General features: G+C 39.8%; 1 protein-coding gene across 1 annotated transcript in view; it reads left to right on the top strand.

The window, feature by feature from the left end:
- The window catches only part of adamts17 (ADAM metallopeptidase with thrombospondin type 1 motif, 17), a 92977-nt gene extending 70522 nt beyond the window's left edge, over positions 1-22455 (top strand). The window contains exons 16-23 of the mRNA XM_084574984.1: positions 2405-2485; positions 4595-4752; positions 6762-6921; positions 9692-9827; positions 11250-11454; positions 11897-12049; positions 17278-17455; positions 19649-22455. Of these exons, the coding sequence (XP_084431110.1) occupies positions 2405-2485; positions 4595-4752; positions 6762-6921; positions 9692-9827; positions 11250-11454; positions 11897-12049; positions 17278-17455; positions 19649-19800 (1223 nt within the window). The 3' untranslated portion in view covers positions 19801-22455. The remainder of the gene's footprint in view (positions 1-2404; positions 2486-4594; positions 4753-6761; positions 6922-9691; positions 9828-11249; positions 11455-11896; positions 12050-17277; positions 17456-19648) is intronic.
- Positions 22456-24342: the final 1887 nt, after the last annotated feature.

Raw genomic sequence — 24342 nt, 5'->3', positions numbered from 1 at the left:
AATCATGTTGGGCATGATTGTGTACTGGGTACAAAGCAGCTCATTCAAATCCCATTTTATGCCAAAGTTTATTTGAACGTTTGCCCTATATGACCATCAAACACTACATGTAAGGACATTACATGTAGTATTTGATGTTCTCAATGGCTTAAAAGCAGCCATCACAGTTATAACTGTCTGTCTGACGTAGAAATAGGATGAAGTTGTTATAGACGGTCAGAACCTTGTGGATGGAGGGGTAATCTATGACTTTGACCACTGACTCTAACACATATGGTCCAATTAGACCCATAATAAAGAGTTTAAAGACAAGTTCACACACTCTGGTATTCTGGATTATTAGATGAAGGGGTGAGTTTTTTTCCACTGCAGCGGGTTGGCATTAATGATGTCAGTAGTCTGTAGGGGTGGTACCGACTAGTCAACCAGTTGATTTTTAGTCGCTGATCACGTGACAATAACAACACGGACCCCTCCTAGAAGACAGGTGAGGAGCCCAGTCAGTCATTGCAGCAAACTAGCAGCAGTTCATCAAGTGTGTGGAAATAGTTCACTAAAGATGAAGCCCATTCTACCGTGACATGCAGAATATGTAAATCAGTCCTGAATACAACAAATGTACTTCCAAATCCACTCAGCGGCAGTCTCTTAACAACTTCACTTGCAGTAACAGAGATAAGGAGGCTACACATCAACAAATTGCTGGTGAATTTCATTGTCTAAAGTTATTCGACCTTTAGCTGCTATACACGGAAAGGCTTCGGAGATATGCCGCTTTTTTTATGGAGTTGACGTGGACTATTGTGGACAGTAGTTTGTGTTCCACCTTAAATTACCTTGCCTCCGTAGCTTCTTTTGTGTGAGACACTACAATATGTATTCAGGTCAAGAATATAGATTTCACTGTTGCAAAGCATTACTTTCTACTATGTTTTTATGTGTGACTTCATCCACTAATCCACATCGACTCAACTTTCGCCACATATTAGTCGACTTGAAAAAATCTGAAGTTGTTCAGCACCTAGCAGTCTGTACACACAGTCTATTGAAGAGCTCTAAGCTGGTGAATGTGAACAAAGACTACCCATATTTTGCCATATTATCTGGAAGTGAAGATAAAGGTAGACATTATGGTAACTATCCAAATTGTCTACTGTCCTTCATGGTTCCTTTGCAATCAGTTTTATTCGTGTATCATTTACAATGCAATGGAGGTTTAGAAAGGATATTTCAGGTGTGTTCAATTTCTTGTTCACTACTGCAGTTTTGTGATGCACCTGTATTGCAGTGACTGGCAGAGGCTCAGAGTTCCTAGAAGATGGCCACTAAAATGTTTTCATAACCAATTTGACAAATGGTCAAGATGACAATCAAAAATTACAAACAAAAAGAAAAGTTACTGAGATCCTCTACAGTATATTCTTCTTTGTAACTGTTTTTGAGTTCATCTGGCTTTATCCTCCTTGTATTTACAGGCTTGGTGGAATAACTGGCAGCTGTCACCAGTTATACCTACGGAGCTGCTTTGTATTGAAATAATGCCCAACAAGTATAAAAGAAGTATGCTGAGTATACGGAGCAAGGCTGGTGACTGGTTGCGTGACAGAGATGACACAGTTAGAAAGTTTGGAGTCTGTATTGTACTGAGCAAATGTTAATGTGGCTGATAAAGGCAATCTGGACAAAAACCTACAAAACAATGCTACAACTGTTCTGGAGGCACAAGGGAGACCTACACAATATTAGGAAGGTGGTCATAATGTTATGCCTGATTGGTGTATGTATTTCCCAAAGTCATGTATATCAGGAGTAGATTTTCCCTCAAGCTTACATCATGGAGTCATCGCTACCAGCAGAACTATATAGGTAGTATATCAGACTATGCTATGTTTTTGAAGCCCACTGTCTAGTTTGGGACAGTTGAAGACTGCCTCAGAAATCTAAACTTGACTGACATGAGTAGAATCTGCTGTTGTAGGCCGTCTGCCTTGAGGTTCAACATGCATTTTGAGAAGATGTTCTGCTCACCACAGCTGTAAAGAGTAAACACTGTATCTGAATGACTATACAGACAAGCTCTGACCTGTATTGTTTGTTTTGTTGTTTTTTCTTCACAAAATTATCTATTTTATAGAAGGGTTAACACAAAGATGCCATTCTGGTCATTTTTAATAAAAGGGCAAAAACTGGTATGGTCCTTTAATGACTCCACTACACTAACACATGGACTCTTATATACAGTATGAGATAGTAGTTTCAATGTATTTGATATAAAGAAGTGAATTCAATTGTTCACTGAACAGAGCATCTCTGATACAGTCAGCAGTCACCAGCCCGTCTCTTTCTGTTCACCTTTGTATGCCTCTGACTTTGTTTTCACCTCATGTTTCTGTCTTTCTCTCAGGCTACATCGAGGCTGTGGTTATCCCCGCAGGAGCAAGGAGGATTAAAGTAGTAGAGGACAAACCTTCACATAGCTTTCTGGGTAATGACGCTTGTGTTTTATAGGGTGTCCTTCAGGTTCTTGATAGAAATCACTGCTAATGCCAAATACCCCTATTCTTTGTGAATATTTAATAGCTGCTACAAACATGCTACTGTAGGCCTGTAATCTAAAATACATTACTGCTACTACACCCATATGATTCCATGATTATTTGTATCTTTTGGGGATGGATGGATGGAATGGTTGAAGATGGTGGATTTTCAGGAAATTGTATTTTTACATCCTTTTACAAATAAGCCTGTCTACACCACCAGCATAACAACTCATGTATCACAAGTGCCTTGTGTACAGTATATAGGTGCAACCTTATGCATATCTTAGGCTTCAAGCCTGTTTGTGTTTTATGTCTGTATTGTATAATCTCTCACAAGGGCCATAGGTACATTGTTTTTGTGCTTCAATCATTCACTGTCGTAAAATGATATCAGTAAACAAAGCACAGTCAAGTGGCTCTGACATTGCTTGCAGCCAACAGGGAGAAAAAATGAATAAGACATGAGGTGGCTGTCCTCGAGAATGTTGGACTCTTGCAGAAGAGCTGTACTCTGCAATAATTAAGACTGACCCATAATGGAAGGGTGGAACAGAGTTTAATATTGAATCCTGGTGGAGCTGAAAACATACAGCTCAAGAAGCTGAAGAAGATAAGCATCTGTATCTCTCACACACTGATCAGCCACAACATTAAAACCACTGACAGGAGATGTAATTAACATTGACCATCTTGTGACAATACATATGTTCTGCTGGGAAACGTTTGGACCTGGCATTTATGTGGATGTTACTTAGACATGTACCACCCACCTAGACCAGACCAGACACCCCCACCCCATAGCAATGACACTCCTTGATGGCAGCAGCCATCCCCAGCAGGATACAGTCTGACACAGACACACACAAAAACGGTTTAGGAACAACTAAAAAAAACATGAAGAACAGCACAAGGTGTTGACCTGGCCTCCAAATTCACTAGATCCAAACTGATCAAGTATCTGTGGGATGATCCACAGAGGCCCCTCCCCTCAACCCATAGGACCCAAAGGCCCCCACTAACAACATTCTGTTACCAGACACCACAGGACACCCTCAGAAGGCCCATGTCCATTCTCTGATGAGTCACAACTGATTTGGAGGCACAAGGGAGACCTACACATTATTAGGATGGTGGTCACAATGTTATGGCCAGTGATTGGTGTATATATACTAGTCAGGGAAAGCCAAAAGGTTTAGGCAGTCTCTTAATAAGAAACCCTCTCACTATCTGCAGGAATGGCGATGCCTTTTCCCAAGAGAATGGATTGGTCAATAGATGTTTTTATTCATGTGGATCTTAATATGTGCTCCGGTGCAGGTCAGATTTACAGTGTCACAGTCACTATGCTAGTAAGAAGTGAGTCACCTGTGTTAATGGTGTGTAATGGTGCATTTTGTTAGACCCTCTGTGATGGTTCTGTTGAAGTCTTCTCTTCATGGTCAGCTTGGATAATGTCATGAGCGTTCTTCACTTGGCTGAGCAAAGTAATTTTTGCTTCACCATGTAAAGGATCTTGCAATCATCCACCACTGGTGCCTTGGATTTCGAAGCGTTAAGTTGCAGTGCTCACCAGTGTGTGTTTTTTGTCAGCCTGTTGATCTGGCCACTCCTAATGTTCCCGCTATCTCTCTGATGGGTTTGTTTTGTTCTTGTCTCCTGGGGATGACTTTCACTTACACTGAGAGCTCCTTTGAACACATGTTTTGTGTTAACAGCAGCTGTTCCCAAATGCAAATGTCACACTTGGAATCAACTCCAGACCTTTTACCTGTTTATTTGTTGAAGACAAAACAAAGGAATAGCCCACACCTAACCACAGCCAATTGTCCAGTCACCTTCCCCCTCAGAAAAGAGGAGGCTGCATAATTAAGAGATGTGATTCCTAAATCCTAAATGTGATTCCTTCCTCCAGTTTGGATATGATGTCCAATTAAAAAGGACAACCAGAAATGTGACGTCTGTTTAGTAACAATATGTCTGACATAGGCGGAATGGGTGCCAAAATCTGTATTATGTGAAAGTGCTACCTCTAACTTTCCATGCTTTTCTTACAGCCCTGAAAGACTCCAGTAAGAGGTCAATCAACAGTGACTGGAAGATTGAACTTCCAGGAGAGTTTGAGCTGGCTGGGACAACGGTGCGCTACGTTAGAAGGGGACTATGGGAGAAGATGTCTGCCAAGGGACCAACTAAGTCCCCCTTACACCTGATGGTAACAGATGAGTCAGCGGGTTGTCTTATCAACTGTTGCTAATTAATGTTCATTTAATGAATGACAGGCCAAAATAAAACTTGGCTGTGCTGTCTGTATCTGTGCTCGTCCAAGGATTATTTGGCCGTAAAGTTGGGGCTGTATCATTTTTGGTTTATTAACTTTTGGTATTCATAAATATCCTGTGATAATGAAAAGCACATGAAGAGGAAAATCCCTTTTTCTGATCAAATACGGTATCTCTAGTCTGTATGAAAGAACACACGCAGCCACCCCATGTAGATGTGGAGACATGAGCAGAACAGATGAACAGCTCATTACACTATTGGGCATAGCTGTCATTCAGTGGTTTGGACTGTAATTAAAACTAATGAATTCATGTCAGGGATATCCATTTGCAACAGTATTTTCAGTGTACTGAATGTCTGTGGGGTAGACAGCTTACGAAGCTCAAGTGTGAGAATGTGTCATACAGTCCCAAACTGGATGTACGTACATTAACACACTGCCTCATGATATGAGGTCTTATGAGTTCTGTAAAAGCCAAAGACATTACTTGGCATTGAAATGTTAGTAGAAGTAACACAAAATGTTGTAGATACTAGTAAAACCTAAAACAAGAAAAGGGACATTAGGTAAAGTGACAAGGTTGTTCCTTGTTCAGTACACAGTGAAATAAAACATGCAGCAGAGAATGGTGAATTTTGCTTGGCCAGAAGAACAATGATAGAGGTTAATGGTAGAGAGTATTAACACAGCTGAGACTGAATTTGAATGATGTACATGAAACATTGTTGTTACTTTTCCCCACCAATGCAGTCTGTACTGTCTGACAGCATGTTGAAGGAAAACCAGTTTAGTCTTTAGACATTTCTGCTTCAATACGATGCTTACATGGCATATACTGTAGCTACAGAGGAGCTATTGATCCTTTCTCCAGTCTAAGATAAAATCTACAGTCCTCATTCAGCCATTTCCAGTTTAGCCTAAGGAAGACTTTCGAATTCTTAGAAGTATGAAATTCCAATTTTCATGGGCCCTGATATGCAGTGTTCCAAAATGAAAACAAATACACTCAGCCCTTTATAAACTAGGGCTTGGTATTGTTACTGATATCCTGAATTGACGTGATTCTGATTTATTCTAATTTGATTCATCACTTCATTTAAAGATATTTCAGGTCCAAAACAATTTTACTTGATTCTGGAACCAATTGTCATTGGTTCCAGATTTTTCTGGTGTTTCCACAATATTTTACCTCTAGTTGGCACATCTTGCATAGGGCTTTGCTTTCGTCCAGCTCTTCTCTGTCATACTTTTTAAATTCGATCAGCTTTCAGGGCCAACGGTCCTCTCTGGGTTAATGCTCCTGTGATGTTTTGGATCTTTCTCACACATTCGTTGTGCAAACCCGGTCTTGCAAAACCACAGCTAGATGTCTAAGGAGAGGATGCAGGAAATCGCACGTATTTAAAGAATCAATCGGAGGATTTTATGACACAATACTGGATCTTTCAAATCAAGCTTGATTTGAATTGGATCATTTTTTTTTAAACCTTATTGTGAACAATTTTTCCGCCGTCAATTTTGGGCGTGCACAGTCAGTCTCATATAATCCAATACAACAGCTCGTCCACATATACTACCCTTTCCCAGTTGTAATGGTTTGAGCAGAATCCATGTCATCACCACTGCTTCCTCAATAATAAACATATTGCACACGTCTGACAGTATGAATCAGAACTGAGCATCATTGTCTCTGTAAAAACTGAGACAGTCCAGAGTTCTGTAAAGCTTGAAGCTATACAAATACAATAGAACAGAACTGAATGAGCTGCTCTATTTTATTACATTAGATTTACTGGTGTGCCTCTTTAAAAGGCCACTGCATGTGCAGCTTCTCCATTCACTGTGGTCATCAGATAAAAGGCAGATAAACCCAATGAACGCTGGTAAGCTTCCTGTTCGAGTAGCTCTGTTTTTAAAACACCACTATGTTGTGTACCCAGGTGCTGCTCTTTCATGACCAGAGCTATGGAATCCACTATGAGTATACAGTGTCTCTGAACACAACTCAAGACAGGAGCAGTGAGGAACAGAGGGAGCCAGAGTATCTCTACATCTGGACACACAGCAGCTGGCAGGACTGTACTGTCCAGTGTGGTGGAGGTAAGAGAGCTTTATTATTTGGTTCATAACCATCATGTAAAACAAAGCAGAGTCATTAAAAAACAATATGCCGTTATGCCCGTGGAGATAAAAATGGAACATTATGAACCTAATTTTTAACTATAGCACAGCTGAAACAACAATAAAACCTTGCTCTGGCTGGTGAATCACTTGTAACGAAATACCCAGTATAACATTGTTAAAAGCCTGAACAATCAGATATGCTGTTATAATAGCAGTGCTGTTTTGGGGTGTTACGTTGTTATGTGTTATCACCCAGTGGTGGTGTTGAAGTGCTTTCGCGTAATGAGTGTGCATAGAGAGCTGCTCAAGTGCCGACATGTGAATAAAGCGGTTGTACATAAACTATTTGTCTCAGTTTTTCTACTGCCTGTCGTTTTCACCAGAGATTTGTTGGGTCTTTATTTCAAAAGCTCGGTACCACATATTTAGTATTTGCAGTGTGTCTGAATATTCCCAATTTTTAGATGCCTAAGAAGCCTATTAGTCAGGCTAAATTGCGTTTTTGCTGTATGTTAAATTCTCACATTTTACTCACACACAGATGACTGTTAACTACATCTACCTGACCTATCAATTAAGAGCAAAAGCTTGTAATCTCGTCTCAAAACCTCTTGGAATAAAATAATGACTCAAATACAAGACGCATTTTTAAATAAAAAATAAACTTCTGTTTTCGAATCGAGGCACACTCTCGTTGTCAAACATCTTCATAGGATCTCAAACAGAAACAGACAGACAGAATTTAATCCATCATTAAAAAGAGATAAGCTTAGCTGTGGTGGGCTCGATGCAGCTGCTTCACTGACTGCTAATCCAGAGGCGCCTGACTTCCTCGCCTGGATAAAGAATGATATCGGGGCTTTTTTTTGATAAGCAGAATCACACAAAAACCTGAGGGTTTTTTTTGTTTGTTTGTATTTGCATGGAACTGTACTATATGGCATTCTTACATCAGGTTCTAACACATGATCTAAAGAGGGGGGATGTTCCTTGTGGTATAGCAAGACAAATTTAGTTGCTATTCTTCCTGAAATAAAATAAAAAAGCTGTGATAATGCTGAGTTAATGCTATATACATTTTGTTATTGCACTTCCAATCATTATGGATTCACTGGCCTCATGAAACATAGTGGAAACATGCTTTAGCAAGTTTAAAAACGTCAGTCTCAGTAACAAAAGTATTCAGAACATTTGTATTTGGACCTGTTTGATTTAATCATCTCTGAGATGTGACGGGAGTCTTGACTGGAATGGAACAAATATTGGCATGGGTTCTGCCTCAGTAATTGTAAAATGGAGTGATCACCAGGACCTATAAGAGTTGGTCAACCTGCCAAGCTGAGAAGCTCAGACCCGATGGCAACTGAACCAAAGATCCATAAGTCCTCTACAGTGATGGGAGAACCTGCCCAAAAATCTCAGCAGCACTCCCATGAGTCAGGCCTTTAGGGTAGCTAGACAGAAGTCACTCCGCAGTAGGGACAGGGAGACTGATCAGAATTGAAGGAAGGATGAATGCAGCTGAATACAGAGCGGACCTTGAAGATACCCTACTCCAAATTCAAGTGACCTAAGACTGGGTCAACACAGTGGTGTCTACCTTGAAGTGGACAGGCTCAGTCAGCAGAAAACCACAGCATAGTTTTAGTCTGCACAGGCTCACCAAAAGCAGACATTATTAGATTAGAAAAACATGGCCTGGCCTGTCAAATCACTGGTTCGGCTAATCCAAGCCAGTGTTCTACAGCATATTAGCAGGCTCTCCTCTGCGGAACACACACACACACATACACACAACACAGTGCAGTCCTAATTGTCAGACTCCCCACTGCTGCTCTCCTGAGCAAGTCCTCTTATCCTCTTACTGCTTTGTAATATCAGTAAGCTCTCAAAATATTTCAGATTACACTATGTGAGAAGAATACTTTGAAGTTGCAGTCTGCTGCATTTATCCAGGAGACAAGGTCAGGTGCTTCTAGATTAGCAGTTAGTAAAGCAGCAGGGGGTAAGTCCACTACTGTTCAACCTTTCTCTTTTTTAATGATGGCTTTGAGTTTATCTGCTTAGAGTCCCTGGTTCAGCAAACACATAACTGATAATGCTGCTGTTTCCCTTAAGGTTAGTCTGAGTATGTCCTTGTAGAGGTTAACCTAAAGAGAAACAGCAGCAAACACATAACTTACCATGCTGCTGTTTCCCTTTAGGTTAGCCTCTACAAGGATATACGCGGGCACATAGCTGCCCTCCATTCTCTCAAGCAGAGCCCTACTGAACGTTTAACAATCCAAAACCAAAACAATTCACAATCCATGACGGCACACTGTTCAGAATCTGTTTTCAGTTTGCATTTTGTACGTGTCTTGTAAGTCTCTGTCACACATTTCACTCAATTCTTACATCAGCAGAAGCAAACGGTGTTACAGTTCTTGTTAAAACCCTTTACAGACTGAATTTAACCTGAAAATGAATGTCAACAGTCTAAAGTGGTTTGTGTTCGTTGAAGCTCTGAACGTTATGCTGTAAAATGTGGAGAATCTTTGGCAAGCCTCTGTCTTCAGAGTATGAGACCAAACAGGCGTGTACAGAGGTAGATTAAGTATGAAATAAGGTTGTATAACAGTAAAGTCACACATGCATTCCCCTCTGGAAATGTCTACGCTCTGTGAGCTAGTTCAGTCCTCCAGTGAACCATGTTAGCACATGTAGTACTTTCATATAATGTGTTTATATGTGTGTGTGTGCACAGGTGAGAGGAGAACAGTGGTTTCCTGCATGAGGATAGCCAATAAAACCATGGAGGTGGTCAATGATAGCTACTGTCAACCTGAGAACCGACCACATCCCCAAGTACGAGTCTGCAACTCTCACCCCTGCCAGTATCGGTGAGTATCTGACACACACACAGCAGGAGCTTTCATAACTTCATTTGGAGTAGCAGATTTCAAGACAGATGACAACAATGTGAAAATTGTGGAGCAAATCCATTTTTCGCAACTTAAGGGAAGAAGCAATTGTGTCAGTCAGCATCCTTTAAAAGTCGAATGTGTGATGCAGTCTGATTTCTGTTTTTCCTCTTCTGTTTTGTGTATGTTTGGAAGGTTAATTTGTCCAGTCACTAGCTGTCACAGCTGTGTTTTTTATATATATAGTTGGTATCATGCAGCGGGAACACTTCGGGAAAAAAATAAAAATAAATCCAACCCGAGACTTTGAATCAAAGGAGCATATATCCTTGACATCACTGTAAAGGTTTTGGGCTTGTGACATATTTAATTGTCGATATGTCTAAATACTCTTAACACTTGTTTGACTAAGTGATTTCATCATCACAGCAGTGAAGCCACTAGGAAATCCTGATTTACTGCAAGTATTAAGAGTCATTATAAATCTGTGTTTCACGTTCATTCCTTTGCCTAAAAACACAATCTCGGAGGGCTTGAGGAGGCAGAAGTGGAATTTAATTAATTCTCTGACCTCAGACAAACTGCTCTGCTGTGTGCCAGCACAGTCTGAGCACTCATTTTAAATGCCAATGTTAAATATATTCGTCCATACAGCTGTGAACTTTTACATTAACTTCTACTTATGTGGAGTTTGTCAGACAGTGTTGTGACCATTAAAATAATTATTTGGTGCTTTGGGCACATTAACGATTCCAGCCACTGTCCAAAAATGTAGCACATATAGATTAGTGACGTCATTTCTAACCAGAGTCTACTCCTCGTGCTTGGTGAATAATTCACAACTGTAATGGATAGTTTTACTAGCTAGTTTAATGAACTACTTTTATCCAATAGCTTGTGCACTTATCTTGCAAGCTGTAACATTAGTATTAACCTAATGAATCAGAATCAGCTTTAATGGCCAAGTATGTACACATACAAGGAATTTGAAATTTCAATCTGTACACATAAAATATAGGATAATATATACACCAAACCAGGGTTTTGTACAGTGAGTACAAAATGCATTACATTATCCTTCAAAACACAAAATTAATTCACCAAAAATTGGTAAATTGGTTAACATACAGTATATTGACAATAAATAACACAGATAAGGAAAGGAGCTGTTCTTCTTTGTGTGTCTTTATTATTGCCGCAAGAAACCACATTTTGGAAAAATGAATTTGACATAGCTGAGGAAATGCCCATTTGTAAGTTTCATCTCAACCTTTATGAAGTACACAGTATGTGGTCCCACTTCTTGCAAGATACAGACTGTGATTCAGTTACTTGTTTGCCAACTGAAAATAGGAGTAGTTTGGACTGTCTGAAACTGTCAGCACTTGCTGTTGTTCACAGGTGGGTGACGGGTGAGTGGGGATCCTGTTCTGTCACATGTGGCAAAGGTCTTCAGCAGAGGGAAGTGGTTTGTGTTTACCACCTACAGAACGGCTCGCTCATCCACACCCGGGACCTGTACTGCCAGGGAGGAAAGCCTCCCGTCCTGCAGGGCTGTGAGGGCCGACTCTGCCTCACGGTGTGGGAGGCTTCCGAGTGGTCAAAGGTACATACACGAGTCAGGGATCGAAAGAGTACTGGATCAGTACTTGTACTGCATATGATTATCAGTATATTTAAAAAAAAAAAAAAAAGACAATTTTATTGTTTGCCTTTGCATTCATCTAAATCTCAATTATGTATAATAACTGCCTTCTTGAATGTAGTATTATAGAGGTAACTAAAAAAGAGAATAAGAAGAGCTATGACACATTAACATACAGAACATGTACCATTATCTTAAATTGCAGTGTTTTTCTGAATTTTGAGTCTGAGGAACATTTCTTTAGGGAAACGCAGATATATTTTCCTGTAGCATTCAGGCAAATTCTTCTTATTTACACATTTTTTCACTGTTAAGAAAGCATGAAGTAGTATAGTAGTCAAAATAAAACATAAATTTCCCTGTTTTATTTTATTTCTTTTTCGTTTTCTGTCACTTTCTCCAGTGTTCTTCAAACTGCGGCCATGGTGTTCGAAGACGGGCAGTGTCCTGTACAAACCCTCAGGGTCTGTGTGATCCTCTGTCCCAGCCAACTCAAGAGGAATCCTGTGAAGATCACTCCAAATGTTATGAATGGAAAACCGGAGAGTGGTCCAAGGTACGACTGTCTCAAACCCTACGAATCATGTATAGTTACGACTTAATTAAAGAGGGGCCACTGACACACTTGGCTAGAAGATAAGGCTAACATTATGTACATGATTAATATTCAGTCCTATGGTCATTCCCCGTATTAATTCTTAGCAACATACTCAGCATTCACTCACCAAAAGACGATAGCACACCCTCTTGAAAAAGGAAAAAAACATCATCTTGCTTCATTTGTTTGCAGCAATCAGGCAGTGTATAATTTCCACTGTTTCCACTGTTTATCATTCTGTCAGTTAAAGTATGATAACACTGTACTCACCCAAGTAATTGCCGAAATGTGAGAATATGGAGATATCACACCCACAGTAAGAACCACAAGCAGTCACATGATCAGGGCCACCCTCCTTGGTTCTGTACAGCCCTGTCCTGTTATCTTAGATGGATGAGTTATCAGAGCACCTACAATAGATTGCCTCCAGAGGTGGGAGGTTGGCATGGATACAAAGGCTCTGTACTCCCTAGGCCACTCTCTCTGGGCAGCCAAAACGTTCTCCCATTTAGCTTTCTTTCTGTTTGCACCTTAGATAACACACTCCAATGTACATAATTGGAGTAGTGGTTAGAGAAGCAGCCTTGGGACCAAAGGGTCATATGTTCACTTCTCCCTGTGTCCACGGCTGAGGGGCCTTGAGCAAGCACTGCTCAGAGTGTACACACTACTGTGTGTGAACTAATGGATGGGTCAAATGCAGGAAAATAATTTCCCAATGTGGAATCAATACAGTTTAAACTAAATTAGTCTAATGAGTTTTCAATCAGTGATTTCTGCCATATTTCCGTACTTACATTTCCATGTTTGGTCAAAAATGTTATTCTATTTTATTTTAACTATTTATGTGTGTGGACCTCCTTTCAGCATATTTAGGATCATACAAGCTTGTGTCCTTCCCTTTAAGTTATTCCACCATTTTTTCAGTGTACTTTTCTAGTTTTATGGAAACTTAAGGGTCCTGCACAGTATCTTAGCGCAAGCACTCTTCTGGATCTTGGCCACTGTTGCCTTCTCCGTCCACTTCTTTTCCAGTTCTTCGTTCAGTCCTTGGTATTTCTCAAGCTTTTCATGTTCCTTCCTCCAGATGTTGGCATCACTCAGAATCTCTACTTCTGTTGCTGCCTACCACTACTACTGTATGTCTGGTTGGTTAGACCTTCTCCACCACCTTCGGACACGTCTCCATTTTTGACGTGAGGACTTCCAGCCCATACTTAGTGTACAGCCATAGGGGGCTAGATTTGGATCTTTGTGCATCATGGGGAGCTTGTTTTTCTTGGTATCACCGATGTCTTGTGCAATTGGCTTGAACTGAGCCTCCGGGGTTGTATTCCAAACCACACTGAGTTCTTGATGTTGAGGCTGTACAGCTTCAAGCATTCCAGGATCCATGTGTGAGTCGTAGCCTTTCTTCTAATCAGTTCAGGCAGTGCACAGGTTGTCTGTCTGGTCTTACTGTCTCAAGTGACTGCTCATCTGGTGTTCTTACCAAGTCCTTCTGGGTCCAGCTTTTCTGAAGGAATTCTGGAAGTAGCAGTGTTACACAAACAAGATCCATATTCTCACTGTTAAAGTATTGAAGCAATTCCTGGGTATTGAGGTGTCTTTGTACACTTTACACGGTACATGGATGTTTTGGGTACCCCAAGCCACCATATTACTTAATAGATTGGAGGGCATCAAACAACCCCTAACTACACAACACCCAAGCACTGGTCATTGATCTTAACTCAAAGCTCAAAATGGTTCCAGTGGTTGTCAACTGGCTGTGGATGAGCAGATTATCCCTTTCAAGGGAAGAAGTAAACCGAACCAAAACAAGCATAAGACCTAGAAGCTCTTCTGGACAATTGATTTCTACGTGTCCTTTGGCTCTTGTTAATGCCAGAGTTGTCACAATCACAATCTCTATGGTACAGCAGCCGGTGGGTCAAGAAGGTCATATCCAGGAAGTTTAACATCTGCCTGTTACAGTATACCTTTCAGTCATACATTGCTGAAGGTCTATACGCACATAGAGTCCGGAGCACTGAGGTAGTGTAGTCAGTACTACTTTATTTGTGAAATGTTTTGGCATTGAATATGCTCATATTTGTAAAAGAAATTACAGCATCTATTGCTTGTTTTTTTTTCTAAATGGATCTCGATGAATAAAGAAATTCCATACACGTTAATTGAGGTCCTTTTAGTATTTAACACACAGTACAATTTAATCAGCAGATTTAGACATGATTATCAGTCCCAGGTTCTTTGACTTCCAGGCTCCTACTGTCCATGACAGCCGTAGTTTCTGTTTGTTCTTTACTTCTCTCTTTTGATTGCTTCTTTGTCAGTGGGCAAATGGCTAAATTCATTTTAGAGTATAATGGTGCTTGGCAAATGAGTTGTAAGATGCCCTATGAGCTCCACTGCACTGCTGGCATCACAGTATTATTAACTTTTAATGATACTTCGGGATCTGAAAAGTTGTGTCTGGCAGTGTTGTTTCACTATGCAATGTTGCCAAGTAGGGCTTGAACAATTCTATGATTACTTCAGTGCATGGATCATGAATTATGAAAATTCACCAGTGTCAATTTGCTAATAGAGATAGTTGGATTGACTGATAGGGGCAATACTTAAATCCTGTCTGATAATATTAAGCGGTAAACAACTTTGAACTTTTCAAAAAGCTTAGACAGTGGTTATGAAAAAAACAAAAACAAAAAAAAATAACGTGTTGTAGAAAGCTCTACCTATAGTAACGAATTTGTAAATCTTCATCATTATGACTAGGATGTATGCAGCCAGCAGTCATAAAACATTTGATGCAACTGCAAAATATAATTGCACAATGGCAGTTAATGCAACAACACAATTTGTCCAGATTGAAACATAATGTGGCATATCATAAAAAAGGAAACAGAAAACAGTGTGCTTGATCACTTATTATTTTCATCCACTTTTTGTTTGTTTGTTGTTAATAGTTGATTCAAAGTGAGTTTAGAACAAACCTAAAATTACTCATTAGTTTGGTCGCAGTAAATGACCATAGGCAAAAATAATGCGTTCCTTCCTGGATGCCCTTGCGGCTCGTAATAAGAAACAGTATTTCCTGAATGAGGGGACGGTGTCACTTAATTAACTATAGAAGATTGAGGGTTTATGTGTCAAAGTGTATTAAAACTGAATTACATGCAAAATGAAAGAAGCAATTCACTTCATAACCAGAGGTTATGTTTTGTCCAATTCGACACAGATATGAATGTTAATTTAGATAGCAGGATGAGACAAATACCGTAGGCAAATTAGGCCACATAATAATCACGATAACAATGAAATTCAGATATTGATTGCATTTACACCTACATTCAATTGGACACAAATACAAACTGTAGGTTAATAATGGTTGGAGGTGGGGTATACATATCATGGAGCTGTGGTTGATTAATAAGCCACAAATTTTAAATAGTCCTTTTGCAGCTTAACAAATACAATAAAGCTAAAAAGTCTAATCCAGTTGATGTGTACAGTACTATGCCATTATTCAATATGAATAACATCCAGAGAACAAGGGGAGTAATTACCAGACTTGTTAAGTAAATGAAGCATTGTGTTTTTGTCTTTCTATGTTTGGAGGCAGGTTGGGGTTCAGCCTCAGCTGACTGCACCATTTAACAGCATTAATGAGGCTTGGGGACATGAGGCTTAGTTCCATTCACGCAGTGTCTGGCTCTGTCACTTCTGTTACTGCTCTGTGCCACATCTGTACGGCTAATTAATGTCTGAGGTCTGGAGCAGCATACAACTATACATCACTGTTCACTGTAAGCTTTGACACATGAGTACCTGTATTCAATACTCTGGTTGCTAGAGGCATGAATGACAACGTGGGTTGAGCACATTGTTTTCTCAACCCCTGATCTGACTCGTCTGAGCAGAGGCCCTGCAGACTTCACTAAACTCCACTTCATCTGTTACTGAAGTCCTCTGTTGACCTAAATTAGCATGCAGCAAAGAAATAGCAGCATTATGTTGTATTTATTGCTATATCTCCTGGAAGGGTTTCACAGTGGTTCACATGGTTATAGCTATGAAACTACAAGCAATGTCCCAGGTTAAACCTAATTATCGATATAGGACCCATCCAGCCTTAGTTTATTGGTATGGTATCCAGATAAAACAGTCCAAATCAAAATCCATTACATTTTTGCAGAACAGTACTCTGAGGTAGGGTTTTAACGTTGCTCTCCTTTACAATGTACAACGAACACTGCGAGAATATCACTGTGTATATGAATGCAGTGCTTCCTACAGCCATGCACAATGCAACTCACATAAAATTAAATATTTTTTATGATGCACAGTACAGTAATCAAAGAAGGAGCAGTAATAAGACAGCACTCCACAAAACCACATGGCTTCCCCACAAGGCACAAACTCATTTTATTTTTTAATTTGGTACTGGGAGTACTAACTGCTCCATGCACCTAATAAAAATGATTAAAGATACAGCAAACAATGTAATGCTCCAGCATACTGTGTAATGACATCTCTGCATAAAGAGTTGTGTGATAACAAACCATTTTGCAGGAAAATTATATCGTGCTTTCAACACCATTTTTAGTAGCAGCAAACCTGGTAAGCTACTTTTTATAATATGTTGTCTGCAGTAGAAATGCCAGAATGTGTAATCGTCACAAAGCCCTCAGAGCAGCACTGGACTGTGTGTCTGATTTAGTAGCCTCAGAACATAAACATGACATTTATAGTTGGAAGTTACAGTACATTTTTATATCGGTACATAATTTCTATGTCATTTGTATGGTAGCAGTCAGCCAGAGGACGATAAACATGGTAGCCATTAGACCATACTGCCTGTTTTCTGACTGGGAAAAGAGAAATAATACGAAGGTTAGGAGATCATTTATGCTTGTTTACACTCTGTACTTTCATTGGACTAGGTGACCTTCCATTTTTTACTACTTATTGCATAACAAGGTCAATTTTCAACTCTCTGTTTAAAATAGTCACTCTTGCATCTTGCCACTGTTTACCGAAATGGGTCTTTTAAATTCCACCTCTCCCATCCACTTGGGCATTTGTACCTTGTGGTAGATGTAGCCGTCCAAAGTTAAAAGAAAAAAGCCTATTAACACTGCTATCAATTCATAAAATGAATATCTTTCATTGGCTTTTTTCAGTGCTCGTCATCCTGTGGGAAGGGCCTGCAGTCACGAGTGGTCCAGTGCATGCACAAAGTGACTGGTCGTCATGGCAACGACTGCCCTGTGACTCAGAGACCACCAACGTACCGGCCCTGTCACCAAGGAACCTGCAATGAGAAAATTAATGTGAATACCATCACCTCCCCGAGGCTAGGTGAGAAACGCATCACAACTGCTACTTGGAGTTTTAAATGATCAAAACGCCTTTGCCTCATTTCACAAGAATACATATCATAGAGTATTCACTTAAAGCCTTGGAGAGCTAATGGGCCTACAAGATTTTACTGATGGGCCTTTTGGATGCTAATAAAACTACTGTTGTTGCTTTACCTCATTTAAGATTAACTTGTACAGTACAGTTTGTTTTTAAATGGTATGCACAGTGTTGAGTTGAAGAAAGTCTTCCGTATGGCATTCAATTGTTTAAAGTGTTCCATGAAACACAAACAAAATTAGGATCAGTGGGGACCTATTGTGCTCATTTCCAGCATTATATGGTAGGTTTGGGACTCCGCAATAGTAGCTTTACATGATTCACTCAGTTTCTGTCTTTTTACACAGCAGTTGTAGCCCACTATAGCAGGAATTACTTTGGCAAAATTGTCCACTAATGTTGGGTTGCTGAAATGCTTACCTCTTTACAGTGCAACATTTCTTCAGTTGCAAGATGTTTGAAGGTTTTTCTTCTTTTTGAACTATTCCTTGGTGAATTTGCTAGTGTCTTTCGGAAGGTCAACTTCTGGTCAAGCTTCTATGTTCAGACATCTAGTCTGAGATTATCTTCAAGCACTCTTTGATATGATCCAGAGAATCAAATTTGCACATCAAGTTTGTGCAATGTCTTCCTGATTGGAAACGCATGTAATCTGACACATTAACAGTTGAAAGAATTACCATAAGGGCCCCTTATTATATTCTGGGCTTCCTGAATTTTTGAAGAACTCATTTTGTATCCCAGGGCCAACTGTTGTTGACCTTCCCCAAAGTGGAATGATTTATGTCCAATCATTTGGGCTGGAGAGCAGCTGAGGAGGCAGCAAGGAGTGATTGAACCGGTAACCAGTCTGGTGGAGAATGGATTCTGGGAATGGGGCTTGAAAGTGGACATGCCGACAGGAGTTTAGAGCTGAATGTGACCAGTGGAGAGGATGAGCAAGACTGCAAAGGGGTTGAACAAAGGGTGGCTGATGATGAGAATGGCAGGCTGGCAGATGGCAGTTGAGGGCAGCAAGCTGGCTGGCGCGCAAGGGAGAATTTAAGGGACAGGGAAACGCAATTAGCACATGAATTAACTCATAGCTACCACTATGCTTGACCAATTGATCTACCCAAGACTGTTTTGTTATACTGTAAAACATGTGAGGCCGGAGGGCAAATACGCAGGATCATGACAGATGTGACAGATTAAATGTTTGCTTGGTCAACATTTCCAGTGGATGTACTTTATATAGTTTTACTATGGATTGACTTTAATCTGGGAACATGGGATCGGGAGTTTAAGAAGGAAACTCATCAACTCCTCTACCTTCCAACTCTGCTGGTAATCTGGTGGTCCTGCTGCACTTTCTGCTCAAGCCAGGAAGACTGGCTCAGTTCCACGTCTGCTCCTGCTGTCAGCACTCCTGTTCCACCCAGGCCTCGGTCTGCTGCTGCGTCAAACACAGTTGAACGATTTCTCACTCCTAGGGTTAATTAAATGCTGCTCAACGACACCGAGAAAAGTAGGCACTCAGTTGCTTAATTTTACTCTTTCTGGTTGACATTTTCCTCTCAGCTTCCTACTTGAATATAGTATTAATATATAAAGAATGTAGAGCATAGCATCTATGTTCTACATTCTATAGATTGATGACTTTTAATGGGGTCAAAATAGAGGTCGGGCTGAATTATCTTTCCAGATTATACTGCTCTGCCTTTCAGCGTAAAAGGAAAGGAATTACATATTCCAGTTTTAGATGTGAGACAGGTATTACAATCCATTGCTGGAGTTGGCCACAGGGTGTAGCCACAGGCAAAATAACTACAAATGAATTTAGTATATTCACTAAAACAAATGAGGTGAAGGCAACACAGTTTAACAATAAGTTATAATACTGTTAAATACAAAGAAAACAAGCGCAGTGAGGAAGGAGTTGCAATGCTACGTTGTGAGTAAGAACAAATGTTCTCGCCCACTTTGTCACACAATCGCAAAATACAGGAAGTGGTTTGTTTCAGAGGCACTTAACAAAGATGAACACTGTTGTTTAACACGTTTCATGAGGATTTGCTGCACATCACCTATCAACACTGACTCACTGTCTCTTTATCACCCCCAAAACCCTCCCCACCCTCCCCCAAACCACAGCTGCTTTGACCTACAAGTGTATGGGGGACCAGTGGACGGTGTACTGCCGTGTGATCAGAGAGAAGAACCTCTGTCAGGACATGAGGTGGTACCAGCGCTGCTGTGAAACCTGTAGGGACTTTTATGCCAAGAAAATACTGCACAAGAGCTAATGACCAAATGCACCTACTTTTCCTCCTTTGTAAATGTTTTTAATGTTGTTAAATGTTGTAAAGAAAACAAACTATTTCTAATATTGATGGAACTTTTTGTATTTAAAAGAGAAAATGGCAAGTACACCTGAGTGTACATTTGAGCTCATTAAGCTTCTAGTTTTGATGAAGACTTGAAAATTTCCAAGATTTCTTTTGCTGTACACCAAAACAAAAACCAAACAAAACATCTGTGGGGGAGCTTTATTGCACAAAATGATTGACTAATATGAGCTTGATTTTGAAATAGACTTCCATGGCAGGTCTATCAGACAAAATGGGATTATGAGTTAGCCAGAGCCCCCCACTCTCCTGTCACCCTTGATTATGCTTTCTTTTGTACCGTTTACTCCATTGTATTGTATTATAGGTAATTGTTGCAATTTCAAATAATTGATAAAAGTTGTGTATGTAAGAAAATGATAATGTATTAACTATACTGTAATAATGTTTGCGTACGATCAGGAGCCATGGTAAAATACTGTAGGATTACAGTGAATCAACTGAGCTAATGCTAACGACAGGAGACCCACTGGTACACAGACACCTGTTTGAGGTGCATGGATCGCAGAAAATGGCGCAAATGCTTGATGCCAGCAATATCACTTTCTGTATGATTTACCACTTTAACAGGTAAAATGGTGTTATGATGTTGTAGTTGATAGGCCTGTAAGGAACTGGGAGTCAGTATGAGCAGAGAGTCTTACGGTGGGAGCAGTAATCAGTAATACATGACTCCCTTCACTGGCTGTTTTGGTGTTTGTCATCCTGAACATGTGCAGAGTTTGACGGACTTAAATCATGCCGCGACAAGCGTGACATAGCCATGAGCATGAGCGTGCTTTTTATTTTCATCCAGAAAACGTGAGTTGGAGATGAATTTTACGAACAAGCTACTGTGCAGAAACAAATGTTCAGTTTGTCAAAATGATATAGAGAAATGACTGGATTTTTACAGCACTTAAGCATTTAATGTTGACACAAAACACTAACAGTTGAGCTAGTTAACACCAACACCAGCATGTCTCAAATCACATGCACTGGATACCTTCTTATACCTTCACATATGTTTGTAAGGCACAGGAGAAGGATGCTAAAATAAGTTCATATAAACTAAGTCCACAGAGCATACTGTGGACTAATAACATACCTTAAAATCTGATTGGGGTGTTTCTGCTTCTCTGCCTTTGTCTCTCTGCTCAGCTGAGCTGAGAAACCAGCTTGCTCTCACACTTTACATTGGTTCTCATATAATTCCATCTTCAGTTCACACTCCTACCAAGCTTAAGGACCACTGTCCTGGAGACACAGTGATCCTTACAGCACATATACTATTTACATATATATGTTTTTCCAGGATAAAGTAATGAGATTGCTATCAGACTGACCAGACCGCGTCTGGAGGTGGACAGACATTGTGGTCAGATATCAGGCATGTGTACCTTAAATGACATCTGTACAGTGTGACCAATTTACTTGAATAGCAACTTATCACTAGCTGTTAAGCTTATTTTTTAACCTCCAGTTAATGTTTCACCTAATCATAATGTCTTGTTGGCTGAGCCACCCGACCTTCATTTGGATAGGAAGATTTTACAGCTCTCTATTAGCCAACTAGCCGTAACAATGAGTTGCAGGAGTCGGCTCATTGCACCTGCAGTTACTTATTTGATTCTTCAAGATCTAATGCCAGTTGACCTTCTGTGCTTTTGTGACCAGGGTGTAACACAGGTCAGAACAAGCACTTGTCACAAATGCAACTTGGACACTGCTGTTCGTTGGGATTAATAAATTAAATCTACTTTTGAAAACATTTTAATGGCTGCTCTCACCAACGGCTGTCCTACTCCTGCTGTTCTAAGCTAGCTGTCAAAAAGCAATAGATAAATGCTTCCCAACATCTCACAACCAAAAGGCCAAACTGTCCCTGCTGTCAGACCAACTGCATCATGAACATAGCCAAATGTGATTATTTGTCAAACAATGAATAACTAATCAGTAATAATGATGTAAATCTGTCAGCCCTTTTATACAAAGTCATAGTGCGCACGCACATGCAACTGTATCTGTGTGTGTGTGAGTGTGTATGCGTGTGTGTTAAAAGCCTCATTGTTGAATGGTGCTATATTATGACATGTTTCACTATTGTGGAATTCATCTTATTGTCAGTAACGGCCTTTTTGTCATCGTAACAGTTATCTGTTCTGGTTTTTTGTAGAATTATTTAATAACATTGTCTGATGTAGTGAAATATTCTTAATTATTCCTGTACTGTACTTTTTTTAGTTGCACATACACCATGTTTGGTACATAAACTGCCACTATACGTATATATCTCATGGTGCTGATTTGGAGCTGAGTAAATAATCTGTTTTTACAGGGATTTAACCATTTGTCTGTTTGTGTTTTGTCACAGTATTTGTACAGTCATCCTTTTTGTGTCCATTCTCAAACCATCAAACCATTCTGAGCAAGAACATGAGTGATTGGATCAAATTCTGTTTTACATCTACTGTATATTGATCTTTGTTTATTTTTTAATAATGTGATTTTACAAGAACAAAACCCCTGTATGACCCTGTATGTGGATTTACCATTAAAGCAGAATGCAGACTGCTCTCCTCTTCCTGTCCTTTGCAGCACACTGGCATTCACTGTGCAATGACTTCCATATATTACACGTCTTTATTATAGCCATATTTCCTGTGAAGCATGTGTAAATAGTTAAAATCTTTCACATCCTTGCACATACCTGTAAACCTTAAAGCTTTCTGCTTTATGGGTTTGCTGCAAACAAAGTGTCTAATTAAGTGGCGAGGAGGTCGTACCTAAATACAGACACAAAGGCAGGCACGAACATGAAAAGAAAAAACTTTAAGAAAACTTCCAAAAATCTGGAGCAAAATGTGCTGCAGGGTAATCCAAAAAAAGTAAAGCAAAGACTCAGGATCAGGAACTGACACGTCACAGATGACTTGACAAGGGACAAAGAGACAGACAGCACTATATATACACACATGGGCTGAGGGGTTGACTAGACACTTGTGAAACTAATGAGGGAGGAACAGACAAGGAGAATCCGATCATGATCAGAAGGAAAACACAGATGGGAAGTGAAGCAGGATATGAAACACCAAGGAAGAGTTTACACAATAAAAACAGAGAACACAAGGAAAAACAAAAAAAGGTCATAGAAAATATTCAAAATGTGAATATCATAACATCTAAGACTGATTTATACATTCTATGTGCTGAAGGATATGTATCTTAGCCATACACTGTAATGGTCATTTGTCATCCATATTCACACACATACTGTAACAGGGACTGCCACTGAACAAACATTGCTTACTATATGTGGTATATATCTATACAATGTACCTTCATTCACAATGAATAATTACAGAATAAGATGAATAAATAATGGAAACTGACTTGCTTAACTTGGCTCAGTTATGTTTTAAAGACCGACTGGTAAAAGCTGTAAAGATAAGTAATGAGTAAAATTAATATTACCAGTAAGTTATACGCTTTAACTGTAGCTACCTTGTTGGGTATAGCTGTGATGGATAAGGGGACAAAAGAGTTCTTCCTTTCAGCCCTTGAGTTTAAAATAGCTTTACAATAAACCAGGGATTTAGTCGTGTGTATTTATCTCACAAAATGGGACTATAGCATTGATTATACAGCACATCCTTAGATTCTGTTCAATCATGTTATTAAATATGTGCTATAAAATATATGATATAAAAGAAGGGAAAGTTTTAAAAGAATATTTAAAGCCCGGTTCTCGCCATCTTTGTTTTTTTGGAACCAGTAGGAGACTGAATAGTTACTCATGAGGACACAGGTTACCATACACATCAGTTTTATATTAACTACCTAAGTTCCATCCACTAACACGGAGGGGGTGGGGCTTATGACCTATACTGCAGCCAGACACCAGGGGGAGCTCTACTTGCTTTGGCTTCACTTTAGAGGAGCTGTTCCACCATCCATCTGTATACAGTCTATGGTCGGTACCAGGAAACATTAGTATAGCAAATGCAAAGTTGTCAGCAAACGTCAGTGCTTGGTTAGCAAGGTAAATTCAAAATTCAGTACAGTTCAGTTTTATTTATATAGCATCAACAACAATCCAAATTATCTGAAGATGCCTAGTGCCTGAAATCCCCAGAGTAAACTCTAAGGTGACTGTGGCAAGGATGATGGCCTTTTGGTGTCCAAGTTAAGCAATTGAGTTAATTAAGGCAGGGCGATCCACGACATAGAGCTCTGTGGTGTGCTAAGACTCTGGCTACACAGAGTGCTCATAAAGTCACTGTAAAAGGAATAAACAAGAGTACAAGGGCCTAAAACTGTAGTTCTATTACAGGTGAGTTATCTGCTATTATGACTGAATATAAGAGGTGTCTTAAGCAGGTTGGAAAATGATGCATTCAGGTAAGAATGGAAAACTATAAGCCGTGAACACTGGGCAGGTTGATGAGGCCAGGACCACAG

The sequence above is a fragment of the Chelon labrosus genome (assembly GCF_963514085.1).
Source record: "Chelon labrosus genome assembly, chromosome: 3".
Classification (NCBI taxonomy): Eukaryota; Metazoa; Chordata; class Actinopteri; order Mugiliformes; family Mugilidae; genus Chelon; species Chelon labrosus.
This window is presented reverse-complemented; position numbering and strand designations above follow the sequence as displayed.